The 16331-nt window shown below is 31.8% G+C and overlaps 1 protein-coding gene across 3 annotated transcripts; it reads left to right on the plus strand.

Moving 5' to 3' along the window:
- Positions 1-3387: 3387 nt before the first annotated feature.
- Positions 3388-12568, plus strand: LOC143042545 (uncharacterized). 3 transcript variants are annotated; one of them, XM_076214918.1, is made up of 7 exons: positions 3388-3592; positions 5012-5169; positions 5701-5906; positions 6291-6460; positions 8844-8889; positions 11273-11439; positions 11974-12568. In XM_076214918.1, the coding sequence occupies exons 2-7, from the start codon at positions 5044-5046 to the stop codon at positions 12282-12284; spliced, it is 1026 nt and encodes a 341-aa protein (XP_076071033.1). In that variant the 5' UTR covers positions 3388-3592; positions 5012-5043; the 3' UTR covers positions 12285-12568. The 3 variants fall into 3 exon arrangements, with proteins under 3 accessions (XP_076071033.1, XP_076071034.1, XP_076071035.1); XM_076214919.1 differs by lacking the exon at positions 3388-3592 and adding an exon at positions 4776-4799; XM_076214920.1 differs by lacking the exon at positions 3388-3592 and adding an exon at positions 4903-4926.
- The last annotated feature ends 3763 nt before the right edge of the window (positions 12569-16331 follow it).

Below are 16331 nucleotides of genomic sequence, written 5' to 3' on the forward strand. Positions count from 1 at the left end.
GTTTAGTACTTTGTTTTTTTGCTGTCATTTTTATGGATTTAGTTAATAGCTTAAAAAAAAGCTGGAATTTTAAGTTTGGACCAAATTTGGATGGTGACTGGTCACCTTTAAATTTTTTTTTAACTTTTTCAAATAACTTAGATTTTCATATAACTGTACAGCTTTCTCATTTTTATATCAATCTTACAGAATGCTAGGTTTTTTGATAGTTTGGTGTTTAGTTGTCAAATTTAGGGAATTAATTAATAGGCGAAAAAGGCTGCATCAAATTCAAAAACATGCCTGCCTATATTTGCTTAAAAGGACCATAATTTCTTTTTCCAAAAGTAGAACAGATAAAGGAATATTCATATTTGAACTAAATGTATACATATATGGAATTAACTAGCACATTTTAAATTTTGTATTAACACCAAAGTTTATTCTTTGATTTCAAGACATAAAATTTTAAAAACTTTAAAATAGAAAAAGAACCTAAATCATTTTTTATTGTCTTATAGTTTTAGAGGGGCAAGGACTTTTTTTTATAGATTTTTTTAGATGGGCAAGGACTTTTTTTCAGAATTTAAAAGGATGGGCGTTAGCTTTTTTAATGAAACAATATTAAGAATGCACCGGCCCATCCATCTGGTAAATTTTGAACAGTCCCTAATGCATGGTCTCGTTTTAAAGCCTAGATATGAGAATTACGGAGCGACAGAGCAGGATGATATAGGCGTAAGGGAAGGGCGATAATGTCAGTTTTCGAGAACTTTTGTTTGAATTAGAGTGATATTTGACTAGGTAGAATTTATCCCTCCCTAAGGCACAATACTTGTATCTACATTGACCATTTCTGTTAAGAAACAAATCAAGACCACCGCTTTAATTTGGCTTTAGTTTTGAATGGGAAATACTTATTCTTTTTGATGTTGGTTATGGAATTAATGTTGTCATTCTTTTGATTGAGAGATATGTTTTTGCAGTATCATGTATTTTTTTCTATTTATGACAGTCTTGTGTCCATTTAACAAAGACAAATTTATCATTATTAAGATCGGGAGGTATCTCAGTATCTTCTCCATATAAAGCATTTTTACTGTCTTTCATTTAAGATCTGCGTTAAAATGTGTTAACTGTTCTATTTCTATTTGTCTCCAAACATCGAATCATACATCTAGACCCAAAACTGAAACAACAAAAGTCTTAGGTATACCATGAAACGGACTAGAAGATCATAACAGACTGTCTCAAATTTCAAAAATACAAATAAAGTCTACAGTGGTTTACTGGTGTTTAAATGTCATATATCGATTGAGAGAAAACAAACCCGGATAACAAACCACATTCGAGGGAAACACATCAACTATGAGAGGAAAAACAAAGAAACAACAGGAACACCGAAAAGAACAAAAACAAACGCCAACACACACAGAAACGAACTATTTATAACAAAAATGCCATATTCCTGACTTGGTACAGGACATTTTACGAAAAAAATGGTGGGTTGAACCTGGTGTAATGGCCAGTCAAACCTCCCGCTTTATAAAAATATTAAAAAATATCGCTAAAACACTACGTCATACAAATGTAGGAATACAGCACAAACACAAGCAAGAACATTCTTTCATCAGGGTCTGGGATTTTGTGCCTGTACTAATTCAGTCGATATGAATCATGTGTGAATCTTTATCTAGATTAAATGTCTGTTTTAACGCTGAATTCTGTTATTGGTGGTTTGTGAAAGTTGATGATTCCAGCTATACTTTTGTGTTAGAATTAACAAATATTTTGTCATTTAGTTTTTAAAATGAAAGATGTTATTTCGCCGAAGGACTTCACGTAAAGAATTGTCTTTAACGAACTAATTTTTCAATAAAATTTCAGAAAAAAAAAAATAGATCACTAAAATAAAAAAAGATGTTTGTTCAAAATTGAATCGTCACTTTGGAATGAAAACCATATCTACAACGTATTGCTGTTATTGCTATCAAGACATGATTAGAATAAAGGAATCTAAGAGAAGACATGTAGAGATGCTTGCACCTAGTTGATTAATCTAAAGAGTTTAGTTTCTATAAATGACAGTAACTGTTGATATAATTCAAAAGGATTTTGATAATAGACAATTAATCTTTTAATAAATATTAGACATTCAAAGAAGTTTAACTCTTTACACATATTGTCATAAAAACATATTGAACATACTTGACAATAAGAAGAAACTTGGTTATATTTGGCAAAACCTTTTTGAATTTTGGGTCCTGAATGCTCTTCAATTTCGTACTTTATTTGGGCTTAATTTTTAACTTTTTTTCGATTCCAGTGTAACTGATGAGTTTGTTGTTCTTTTTTTTTAAAGAAAAAACGAGCGTCTGGTATACACCATCAACGCCTGATATGGATGATGAGATTAGTACAGTGTTAAAGAGACATTGTGAATAAACTAAATAAGTCATAAATACCAGGATTGAAATTACATATTTGCGCCAGACGCGCATTTCCTCTACAAAAGACTCATCAGTGACGCTCGAATAAAATAACGCCAATAAAGACGTACGAAGTTGAAGATCATTGAGGACGTGAAGAGCATGTGATAGTTCTTAACAATTGTTATTGACCTTTAACGGTTAAATGAAGTTTGTTTAGCTAATTTATCAAAGACAGTCATCAAAATGATTCTTTATCAAATTAAGAGACGCATGCAATTACTGTTATCTTTAATTTTTCCTGTATCTGGATTAAGAAAAAATAACGAATAGTATGTCAATGAGTATATATTATTACATTAAATTAGGAAAACTTATAAGAAGACCATCAAGACCATCAGCCATCAGTGTTTTGACTACAAGATAATAACTAATACTCCTTCACAGAAATTATCTAAGGTGTTAAATGCATATAGGTCGACCTATCTCAAGCAGGCACAGGTTCAGACAAAAGTAAATGTATTGAAAATCTATACTCAGTTAATAATGCCGTGTCAAATAGTATTAATTCAATTGGATTCCTATACTCGCAAAAATAATTATAAATTGTGCTTACATGGGGGAAACAAAATTATGTTAGAAAATGCATTATCATTATAACATGTATCTACTACGTAGCAAGAGTTATTTCGCTTCTCATATATATTTTAATACAATTATTAAACAGACCTAGATTCAAGTTCCCCAGAATGAATTAGGTGGGAATAATTTTAAATTAATGATTTTATGACCTCACAAAAATTAGTTAATTAGTACACTATAATGAACAAAAGTGGTAATCCATATATCAAAAACATACACAGATCTATACATGTGTAAACCGTGGGAAATGTTCTACGTATTTGATTGGACGAGGTACATTATGTACTGTTATTATTTAGGACGTTTACCAAATATGGAAAACATGGTATTTCACAATATACATTAGCTTTCAGTTGAAAAAAACACACTCATGTTGTCGTTTAAACTGCTTTTCTCAAGAACGAATATGTGACACGTTCCTATATTAATTTATTACATGTACATATTTGTGTTACTTAATAACTTTGATGTCTTTCGCACAACCTCATTTTGAATGTGCCGTTAACAGTTCTGTTTAATTTTGCATCGGAATTTCGAACAAGGTTGGTATCTTTTTATAAATTTTCTTGTAAATATCGTGATATAGTGAAAACAAGTCTCCGTGAAGTCAACAACATTGTCGAATATTTCCTTATCCAGTGGCGGATCCAGAACATTTTATAAGGGGTTGTGGGGGGGGGGGGCGACTGCCATAAGAGGGGGTTTTTACTGTTTATTCCATGGTTTTTTTACTTTTCATTTAACTTGTTGTATAAATGATCTTTTCTTCATTTTTCTATCCGTCTTGCAACAACGATACCGTTTTCATGAATTTTAAAAGGAAACCTTTTTTTATTAATCGTCAGTCATGTTCCCGGGTTTATAAGATTATTTTCTTAACACGTTTGCACTAGATACCATACAGGACGACTGTTACAATTAGCCAAATAGTTTTAAGGGAAGTATTGTTTTATAAAAGTTATTGGACGACGCACAACAGACGACGGACGCCAAATAATGACACTAACTCACAAATTTGTCTTCAGGTCAGGTTAGGTCATAACGAACTGACAATATCGCACAATTAAAACTAAGCAGTACTGCTATGCTTAATTAATTGCTATGTATATAGTCTCAGAGTATACAGTATAAGTAAACACGGGATTTTAAATTAATTAAAGTATTAATTATATCATATTTTTGAATGATCGTTATTGTGTCATAGATGCAGGGGCGGATCAAGCCATTTAAAAAAGGGGGGGTCCTAACCCAGGACAAAAAAGGGGGGTTCCAACTACATGTCCCCATTCAAATGTATTGATCGTCCAAAAAAAGGGAACCCCCCCCCCGGATCCGCCACTGTAATCTTACTGTGAATTGCTACGTACAGACTATTCAACTAGTAAATGTGCATGTACGCACCTTTATTAATGAATCATATGATCAAGCTTATTGTTTTCAACCCACGTGTTATACATGGTTATACATGGTTATATCGTAGACAGTTTATCAACTAGTACGGAAAACAGTGTTCAAACTTGATTTAATATTGTGTGACGAAAAGTTTCTTGAATGAGGCCCAACATGAAATCAATTTGTTGTTCGTTTGCATATATATGAAATGCATTGATATAAACAAGTTCATTACAAGTATATGTTTATTTAGGTGAATACTTATACCTTCTGACGTCAATGATAGATGATTCATCATATACAATTTAAGTGCAAAACAAAATTGTCTCGTTCGAATGATCACACAAGAATCGAATAGTATGATATTACATTTAGTTAAAAATTGTAATTCCAAACAATTTAATATTCAAAATACGTAAACAAGTGGGAGTGGTTTTTTTAAGTGTTTACGGTCTTAGTTTTCGTTTGTACTCATACGTAAATGGTAATTTTTATTTATTTTAACTTTTAAAATATGTATTGCCAACAGTCTTGATTAACAATGAGATGGTTTTTTTATTCCATTTCAGCCTTAGAACATTGATACAGCAACCAACAAACAATGCCACCTAACCACAGAGATGTAATAAATTGCAACTATATTCAACATGAACACTATGTTAGACAAGGCGACTTCTGTAAAAAATGTGATCAGTGTTTCCCGGGATTAGGGCTGGCACCATTCACGGTATATATATATGTGTATTTAGAATGTATTTAGAATGTATACACTTAACATCGCTGAAATGATTGTATCATATACGGTCAATGCTAAAACTAAATAATTTGGCAAAACAAGCTGAGCATTCAACATGATGAAACACACTTGTATATTTAGAAACTTTTCAGTTATTTTTCGAGTCTTACTGAATGAAACATACCTGAAGTATTCCATAAATGTGTTAATATATAAATATATAAACTATTAATTGTGCCGTCAGAACAATCTATTTGTGTGTTCCATTGCCAATTAAGTCCCTTTCTATCACTAACAGAATGCTGCCCTCGGTTTCAGAAATTTATCATGTTGTCACAGCACCTTTTCTAGTAATCAAAAACACATTGTGAAACACATATATTTTATTGATAAAAAAATATACTTAGCAATGACATGGTCTACGTGAAGTCCAAGATATTTTTAATGTATGCAGGTAGAATAATTATGAATGGTATTGCAACACATTTTATCAATGTATGTTCATGTCTATATTTATATTAGGAAAGACAGTTTGCAATCGACCAACTGCATGGTGCTTTGGGATGTCTTCACTGTATCCCCTGTCCATCAGGTTTCTATAGCAAACACCTGTCGTTTGAGGAATGTTTACGTTGTACAGATTGTAGAAAGCAAGGGGTACATGAAACACAGAATTGTACATCCAAACAAGATGCAGTGTGTGGGGAAATTAAACTGAAGTCAACCATGTAAGAAATAAAAAAAAAATATTATTTATTTTTTGTATTGATTTAAAATGAGAGAGGAGGCCTCTTAATCTTGACGAGACTTCAGCAAATATCATTGTAGATATAGACAGTCTGTAAAGCTGAAAAAAGCAATACAATAATTAATACTATCACTTTGACAAATTCTAAATATTTAATTTTTGATGATCATTTTCGTGTGCATCATTTTCTATCAGTTCTGTCTTGACTTAATACTTATAACCAGAAAAAACACGTAAAGTTAAGATTTGTGTGAAACAATGAAAACAAATTGAAATAAAAAATTATCAAAGTTTCTCCACACCTTCCAAAAAACTAAAAGAAATGTAAATCTATGAGAAATAATTTGATACTTTATTGTTTTAGACATGACGATAACAAACACTATAATGAACTGAAAACTATCGATACTAACAATCGGAAACAGAATCATTCTACAAATATCGATAATAACCATATGACAGCTGTAATAAGTATTTCTGTCCTTTGTGGTGTCCTTGCTGTGTTGATTATTTTTGCGGTGTCTCAACATCTCAGTGAGTATTTTCATTTCTCAATATTAATATTGAAAGCCAATCAGATTAAAATTCAGATCTACTTAGTATATTTACTCGCATGATCGTACTTGTATGAGTATAACGAAATCAGTTTTTTTTTTTTGTTTTTCAAGTACACAATAACTTTGTTTGGTTAACAATTCAGAATTTATATATAAAAGGGAATTACAAGCATTATGAATGTTTCGATACATGTTCTTTACTTGATTTTATAATGGCTTATGTCAATCCGATTAATTGAAATACTAACGATAGCATGACCTTGAAATTCATTATGAAGCCAGTCATCAAACATCTCATTTCATATATCAAGATTATACGATTCTACAACCTTATCATACATACTTGAAATTGTCCATATCCGAAATGTTGTTTTAGATATGAACATCTTGCGCGGTAAATGATGAGAAATATAGTTGAATTTACAAATACATAACAGACAATTGACTTCCGACATTGTAACATTTCCACTGAATTTGCTGTACTAAATTGAGTTAGTTGGATGGTTTACTTTATACAAAAAAATTACATGTAGGTTTATGTATGTCTAAAAATTAAACTTCATTCTTATGCTAGCTTTTGATTATGCTCATTTTTATTGGGTTTTTTTATACGACCGCAAAAATTGAAAAAAATTTGGTCGTATATTGGTATCACATTGGCGTCGTCGTCGTCCGTAGTCGTCGGCGTCCGAAGACTTTTGGTTTTCGCACTATAACTTTAGTATAAGTAAATAGAAATCTATGAAATTTAAACACAAGGTTTATGACCATAAAAGGAAGGTTGCGATTGATTTTGGAAGTTTTGGTCCCAACAGTTTTGGAATTAGGGGCCAAAAAGGGCCCAAATAAGCATTTTCTTGGTTTTCGCACTATAACTTTAGTTTTAAGTAAATAGAAATGTATGAAATTTTGACACAAGGTTTCTGACCACTAAAGGAAGGTTGGGATTGATTTTGGGAGTTTTGGTTCCAACAGTTTGGAATTAGGGGCCAAAAATTAAAAACAAGGTTTATGAACACAAAAGGAAGGTTGGGATTGATTTTGGGAGTTGAGGTCCCAACGGTTTAAGAATCAGGGGCCAAAAAGGAGCCCAAATAAGCATTTTTCTTGGTTTTCGCACCATAACTTAAGTATAAGTAAATAGAAATCTATGAAATTTAAACACAAGGTTTATGACCATAAAAGGAAGGTTGGGATTGATTTTGGGAGTTTTGGTCCCAACCGTTTAGGAATAGGGGGCCCAAAGGGTCCAAAATTAAACTTTGTTTGAATTCATCAAAAATAGAATAATTGGGGTTCTTTGATATGCCGAATCTAACTGTGTTTGTAGATTCTTAATGTTGGGTCCCATTTTCAAATTGGTCTACATTAAGGTCCAAAGGGTCCAAAATTAAACTAAGTTTGATTTTAACAAAAATTGAATTCTTGGGGTTCTTTGATATGCTGAATCTAAACATGTACTTAGATTTTTGATTATTGGCCCAGTTTTCAAGTTGGTCCAAATTGGGGTCCAAAATTAAACTTTGTTTGATTTCAACAAAAATTGAATTCGTGGGGTTTTTGATATGCTGAATCTAAACATGTACTTAGATTATTTTATTATGGGCCCAGTTTTCAAGTTGGTCCAAATCGTGGTCCAAAATTAAACTTTGTTTGATTTCAACAAAAATTGAATCCTTGGGGTTCTTTGATATGCTGAATCTAAACATGTATTTATAATTTTTATTATGGGCCCAGTTTTCAAGTTGGTCCAAATCATGGTCCAAAATTAAACTTTATTTGATATCAGCAAAAATTCCTTGGGGTTCTTTGATATGCTGAATCTAAACCTGTTTAGATTTTTGATTATAGGCCCAGTTTTCAAGTTGGTCCAAATTGCAGTCCAAAATTAAACTTTGTTTGATTTCAACAAAAATTGTATATATGGGGTTCTTTGATATATGCTTAATCTAACCATGTATTTAGATTTTTGATGTTTGGGCCCGGTTATCAGATTGGTCCACATTGAGGTCTAAAGGGTCCAAAATTGAACTTTATTTGATTTCATCAAAAATTGAATTCTTGGGGTTCTTTGATATGCTGAATCTAACCATGTATTTAGATTTTGGATATTGGACCATAATAGGTAATGTCCAATTCAAAATTTAAAGTTTTTAAGTTTAAGTTCTTAGACCACATTCATTATGTGTCATAAACCTGTGTTGTGTCAACTTTTTAATCACAATCCAAATTCAGAGCTGTATCAAGCTTGAATGTTGTGTCCATACTTGCCCCAATGTTCAGGGTTCGAACTCTGCGGTCGTATAAAGCTGCGCCCTGCGGAGCATCTGGTTAAATTTTCAATTTCTTTTATCTGAAAGGAAAGAAACGGAGAACAGCCAGAAAACAAAAGAAAGAATCGAAAAGGTGAGTTATAATCGCAAACGTATTCTATAAAAACAACTTGTGTATAAGTATATGGATTTTTATGAAATTTTTCCACAAGGTTGCATACTTTGAAAGGTAGGCTGAGATTGCATTCGGGGGTCTCGGTCCAAACAGGGAAGGAATTAGGGGTAAAATTCTAAGGTAGCAATACACAGTTAGAAGTTTAGTTTTCGCATTACGGCCATGGTGATCTTTTTTAAATATGAAGGTTTTTGTACAATAAAATGGATTTTTAGATGGTTACAGAATAATATAGCCTTCCAAGTGTGTTTATATGAGCATTTAGATTGTTTTAAGCATGGTTTATAGGTCATTTATCAGTTTTACAGTCCGTATTTTCCTATCCGTACCGCCCATAGGGCCAGAAGTTTTTGTAGTGTTTTTCAACAAAGATTTGACGCTCGATCTTTTCAATTCAATTTTATCGAAAAACGAGCAGAAATGCATATGATTTGTTTACCCTCTTGACAGATATATGTCTTAGGTTTCGGGAAAGGTATCACACAATTTGATTGACATTTTTATATGAACCAAATTTTTGAGACTTTTATGACTTTTTCACCCCCCTTTTTGCAATATTTTGTATCAAATAAATGCAGATTAAATTTCACCATTATAACTATTTGAAATCAAATCTATGGAAGATTCTCTTTCCATAAATGTACAGTTGCATAACACAAATATTAAGCTTTATTTGTTAGAAAGGAAGGAAAAGAGGGTGTTTAAAAATTATGAGTGTCAATTTTCAGTTTTTTTCCTAAATGTGTATTGCTACCTCATGAGCCAAACAAAACCTAAGCTTTTCTGGTTTCCGGACAATGAGATGCGTAAAAGTCTATAGAACTCTATGAAATTGTACCACAAAGTACCATGCCAAATAAGGAAGGTTGGGATTGATTTTGGGGGTTATGGCCCTTAGTGTATGGAATCATAAGGGTTCTTTAATATGTCAAATCTAACCGTGCATTTAGATTTTGATTGTTTGCACCGTTATCAAATTGGTTAATTCACATTGAAGTTTAAAGGGTCTAAAATTAAAACATTGTTCGATTTCTACAAAAACTGAATTACTGGGATTCTTTGATATGCTGAATCTAACAATTTCCTGTTTCAAAAAAACTAAGGACATACCGTGTTTATACTTATCACCGTGTTTGTACCTGCATCATGAGAATACGACAGGTGCCGTATGTGGAGCATAGTCTGTTCTACTTATCCCCTCCCCCTCCCCCCAAAGGTTACCTGAGCAATCCGCTTTTTGGTTGAACTGTTTTCCCTATCTTTAATTTTTTATGTTGTTTTTTGTATACTGTTGTTCGTCTTTTGCAATCATATGATATCTGCTTATTTTTATTCTTTGATTTCTTTTCATTTTTGACCATGCATGGCATAGTCAGTTCGACACGGACTTGGACTCATAAGTTTGAATCCATTTATTATCTTTCGCCTCTCTTAAACAACAACATAAGACTTATAAGTTAAAAAATACCGTTTTAAATAGTAAATAATTAAAACTTTTCATCTGATTTGAATCCGAATGGTACATAGTATCCCCTTGACAAGTTTTGTCCGAGATTGCTAAGGTTATACAATAATGTAATTGGTTATCTCATCCGGCAATGTTTACAGAAGACGGTCTAGATTCATTTGTTTTTTTTTTTTCCTGTTTGATGTTCATGCTATTAAAATTTTACAATGTTGTCCTTCCCTTCTTTAAGATTTAATTGAACATAAAACAGTGCATTCAAAAGCCATGTGTTGCAAGCAATCAAAGATATAATATCTGTGCTTCACTGTTTCCAAAACTTTCCCCTGTTATACACACAACTTTGACTTCAATGAGTATTGATATATCTTACCCAATGCCTTGATATATCTTACATAATGCCTTAATATATCTTACCTAATGTCTTAATATATCTTACCTAATGCCTTAATATATCTTACCCAATGTCTTAAAATTGAGAATGGAAATGGGGAATATGCCAAAGAGACAACAACCCGACCATAGAAAAAAACAACAGCAGAAGGTCAATATATATCTTACCCAATGTCTTAAATATATCTTACATGTCTTAATATATCTTACCCAATGTCTTAATATATCTTACCCAATGTCTTAATATATCTTACCCAATGCCTTAATATATCTTACCCAATGTTTTAATATATCTTAATATATCTTACCCAATGCTTACTGAATGTCTTAATATATCTTACCCAATGTCTTAACATATCTTACCCAATGTCTTGATATATCTTACCCAATGCCAGATTTCAGGTCGACAATTGACGATTGTAAACGGATATGCTTCACGAACCATAATAAGTAACACAGACATGTATTATTTTACTTTAACAGTTCAAGAGGACTCTTAGAGGCAGAATCACTAGGAAGTTCGTCATTGTCATCAAGTAAAACGACAGACAGTTCACTTCTATCATGTAGTCAAGAAACAGTAGAGACAGACGGGGAGGAAAATACTTTTAACTCAAAAAGTATTGTAGATATATTTATAGAAAGTCATGGTTAGTCACGAACATCATAAAAGTGTCTACTCTAAAAAGAGTGAATTTTTCCAAATCCTGTTAAGTAAAATCTTGTCATTTAAATTATCTAAAAAGGTTTGTTTATTATATAGTCAAAACAAAAAGTTCAGACCCAATACATTCAATAACTTAACTGTAAATGCAGATTCACGGAATAATGTCATGTTATACTCACAATTATACAATTAACATTGGGAACAACAGCTTAACATTCAAGTAAATTATGATGGAAATAAGTGATGCCGACATAATCATGGTAAAAAACGGAAAACTACGAAAAGACAAAATAGTTTACAAAATACTACCTTAATAAAACGTACGAACTAAGTAATACGAATCATTTTAAAAATCCGGTTGTGATATCAGGTGCTCCAGAAGGGTAACCATCTAAGTTCTGCTTTACTTGTGGCACTCGTCTTTATTACTTTATTACATATTTCTTCCTAAGTATAACGAGATTCAATCTTCTCGTCTTTCTTCTTCTAAAAATTACTGTTTTTTTTTATATTTCAGATCGTATAGTACACAATGAAGAGCTATCAGAAGCACATGCACGAATGATAAGTAAGCATATAGCTGTGGACAATATTTTCTACGATATCGGTATAGCTCTAGGGATACCAGACAATGATATCAAAATAATTATAGAAAATAATAAAGATGTAAAATCCCAAGCATACGAAACATTACTGAAATGGAAACAAGTGAAAGCATCAGATGCTACAGTGTTACGATTAATCGATACTTTACAACGATTAAAACTTCATAAGGAAATCAGGGAATTCTGTAAAACGTACGATCAAGTGACCAGGCCATTACGATAAACTGTGATATTAAATAATAAATTGTATTGCCGCAATCAGTATTATGAATGCTTCAAGATTTTGATGATGCAATCCAAAATGTTTAATGTTATAAAAATGACCAGGGCCAGTGCTATATTGTTTAAACTTGCAGCTAATTCACTGTTTGTTACATACTTAGTATTGATATGTTTTATTGTTTCTATGCATTATATTGATATGTTTTATTTTTTTATGAAATACATTGATATGTTTTATTTGTTTATGTAATATTTTTTATTGAATAAATATAAACAAAAACGAAATTATAATTGTTAATAGAATATTGGTACTGCAGAAAATTTTAAGATTACTAGTATTCCTTTACATGCGATAAAATCAATGCATTGAAAGTGACTGTTATTTGGCAATTTAACTTTAAATCTTGACTTAATAATGTTAATAAAACGAACTTGGCCTTCTCCCTTTTATTACTAAAAAGGAAACTCGGTGGCGAGAGGTCTAAGCAGTCAAACTACTGGATCACTAGCCTGTCAACACTGAAGGTACCAGTTCGATTCCCGCACGTGGTAGTTGCGCACGACTCATTTGACAAGGACTATTTATTTAATCTGCCGAAGGTTGGTGATCCTCTCCAGATACTCTGACTTCCTCTCGATATTTCTTCAAAGCTGACCTCTACAAAATAGCACAATAGTGCTGAAAATAGCGTTAAACACCAATATATCAATCTATCTTACAATCAATAAATAATTACAACAATGAAAAAAAAAACATTCGTCATTGATTTAATCATGCATCAACTTGTTATTTAAAGTAATTAAGTTAACCCAAAGATGGTGTCTAACTGATCCGAAAAGCGAACAGAACATATTATATATATCATCACTACAAAGCGGATGACCAGATAAAACGTCATTCTGACCAGTAGTACTGGCGAAATGTGTGACGTGTAGAGATCATTCATTATGCTGGAAAAAAACTGAAAGTCGGTGTCTGACGTCACAAATCTGTAATTTTTTTTGTTGCTGCTGACCAATTTGAATATGAAGTAATTCTGTAAAGTTAAATGGGGAGATGTGGTATGACTGTCAATGAGAACACAATTTTATCAATTTATTAGACACCTTATGTCTAGTAAAATGCAATACAATAAGTCAATAAGTTGAACACTAGTATAACCTGTCATTTATCCGTGGAAGTCCAGAAATATTAGAAAATTAGAAGAAGAATTTTTTTTTCGAATCGTTTAAAATAAAAGCATAGTTTTTCCATATTTAAGAAAATTAAGTCATACACAAGTAAAAAACGCAAGGACTACATAATTTTGCCTTTTAGAACATTTTTTTTATTATTACATATTAGGTCAAACGCTATTGTAAGATCTTGTCAAATATTCAGTAAACATACATTTATATTTGTTTTATCAGTGATCATTAAATACACCAAATTTACTTAGGTCATTGTATGTTTTTATCAAGGTAATAAGTACTCCTGTCACACCTTAGTGAATAAGCAAAGTTTTCTACATGTATATATATGACATATATATAATAAACATCCGGGTTTTGAGGATTTTACTGTTTTTAAAGTCGGATAATGACGTAGTTTATGTTCCACTTAATTTTTTCGATCAAGGACAATTTATGACCTTGAATTTGAAAACAGATTTTTAAAGAATAATTTGTTTTGATGATCTAACCAATAACAATGATATTTTAAAATGTGTTAACTTTGTATTTAGTGTCAGGTGCAAAATTGTTCAACTGTACAAACAACAAACATGGATCGAGAAATAATAAATAATTGTTTTTAAACCTCGATTTTCCATGACGTATTTAATATTTATTTTTAGGTATTACAAATAGTCATATGTAGACTAGTGATCACATGTTAAGATAAAGAGATAAATGCAATAAATCACAATGACGTACATAGACTCTAAGCGTCATGAACAGTGTATGATATTTTATGGAGATAATCTTGCAATAAGATACTGATTGAAGACAATTCATGACCCTTAAATGTCTAAGACATTCTAATTTAAAAGAAGAAACAAACGTTGTAAATATCATTAGTGTGAAACGCTTTTCTGGATTTACCTTCATCGGCTTGAAAGCAGGGATGTAAAAGAAACTTAACAGTTTAAGAGCTTTTTTGTACCAAAAATGGACGTAAAAAGCAGTTGTCTTTTTAAAAGTTGGTGTTAAGGTTTTGAAAGTTAAAAAATCCTTGCAAAAACTCTTAAAGATATCAGTAGTTGCAAAATTTCGAACACAAATCAACATATATACATAGATAAAAGAAGAAGTGGTTATAAGTGCCAATGAGACAACTCTCCATGTAAGTCACATTAGAGCTTTCTTACAAATTGAAGAAAGGTACGTATGCTTGACGAATCATACGTAAGACTCGTTTTAGGAATCCTTTATTTTGACATAATCACATAATCGTCATGGAACTTCGATGGCATTTCACCCCTCAATGTTAGCCTTCTATGGACCTTTACCCTACATGCAACGACACTTATTAAATTAGATTTTTCGTGAGATATAGGATTTCGGGACGTACGATAGGTAAAAATATCACTAAACTCTACAAAATAAACTTAAATATAAGGAAGACAGAAGAAAAACATACTCCTAAAATCAAAACAAAAAAGGCGTCCATTCCACATCCCCCCACAATTTTCAAAAAGAAAAAATGCAATATTCAATTTGCAATATTTAACCAAAGAAAATACCAATGCAAATACATTGTCCACTTCCCTGAGAAAAAATAAGAAAAAAAATACTTCCTTAATTCCTTAATTCAAAAATTGCAACGCCCATAATAATAAAATGAAAAAAAGATGACCTTTATACTCTGTCATATATACAGGTGCTCATTTAAAAACTTGTGAATCACCGCCTCTCCCTGGGTATTATTCATTGTCACCTTTTGATGTATATATACACCGGAGTAAGTCTCTTTTTATGGAACTATTTTTATAGCGTATGATTGCGTTTTGGTACTTAACATTCATGAAATATTAGCCACTGGACGTCTATGCGTCTATCTCCAAAGCATGTTGTGTGTTTAAACGTCATTATGAAATCTACAATCGTAACCTCCTTCCCCTTTTGAAGTTAAATGATTGCCCCATAACTTGTTGTTTGGTTTTCCTCTCTTTTTTTAGTAATTTAATGCTCGCTTTACAGTGTGAACTTTGTTACGTTCATAAGTACGTTTTAAGTATTAGTTTCACATTTGTTGACTGCGATCACAAGATTCACATTACTTTTCGTCATTCACCATAACATTAATTAAAAAAAAAACTTTATCACAAAATCTGTTTTCCTACATTTATTTCCCTTTGCTTTTTCAAAACATTGTAGCATCCTTATATCGATAATCCATGTTGAAAATTTGCTGAAACAAAAAAAAAAATAAAAATAAATGTGAACGGTATGGGCTTTGCTCATTGTTGAAGGCCGTACGGTGACCTATAGTTGTTAATGTCTGTGTCATTTGGTCTCTCGTGGACAGTTGTCTCATTGGCAATCATACCACATCTTCTTTTTTATACTTGTAGTTAAACGATTAACGCACTACAATAATGTCATTAAAATTTTATCGTGAAACTCGTGCTTGAAGAATTCCCGCGAAAATGTATGTAATCGTGGTTTACGTAGGTAACGTGATGTACGTAAGTGTATTGACACTATTTTTCTTATTTTCTGATATTAAAGCGTTTATTATTTGCGATATGCTTATTTTTGAAAGATACATTTGATTTAGAAAAGAATGCTGTTTTACCGATAAACAAAGACTCTTTTAAGATCTTTTAACTGTTATTGTGGAAATGTAATACGTGCTCCCTTCACGTTCGTTCGTACCTTTCGTCAATTTGTAAGAAAGCTCTAATATGTAAAAGCAAACCATTATAGGTCAAATTACGGAGTTTGGCTCCCATCGAGCAGCAAGCATGCATAGCAGCTAGCCTACTGTCGTGGTCTATTAAACTGTCAGTTTTTTTTTAATTGTAAAGATTTTCACAGATCTCTTTTGAAATTAGATCAGAATTAT

Source organism: Mytilus galloprovincialis, chromosome 8 (genome assembly GCF_965363235.1).
Source record: "Mytilus galloprovincialis chromosome 8, xbMytGall1.hap1.1, whole genome shotgun sequence".
In the NCBI taxonomy this organism is placed as follows: Eukaryota; Metazoa; Mollusca; class Bivalvia; order Mytilida; family Mytilidae; genus Mytilus; species Mytilus galloprovincialis.

Coding starts and splice junctions, on each gene's coding strand:
- LOC143042545 (XM_076214918.1), top strand. CDS start 5,044: ATGCCACCTAACCACAGAGATGTAATAAATTGCAACTATATTCAACAT. Junction 8,890..11,272: donor CAAAAGAAAGAATCGAAAAG/GTGAGTTATAAT, acceptor TTACTTTAACAG/TTCAAGAGGACTCTTAGAGG. Junction 11,440..11,973: donor TATATTTATAGAAAGTCATG/GTTAGTCACGAA, acceptor TTTATATTTCAG/ATCGTATAGTACACAATGAA.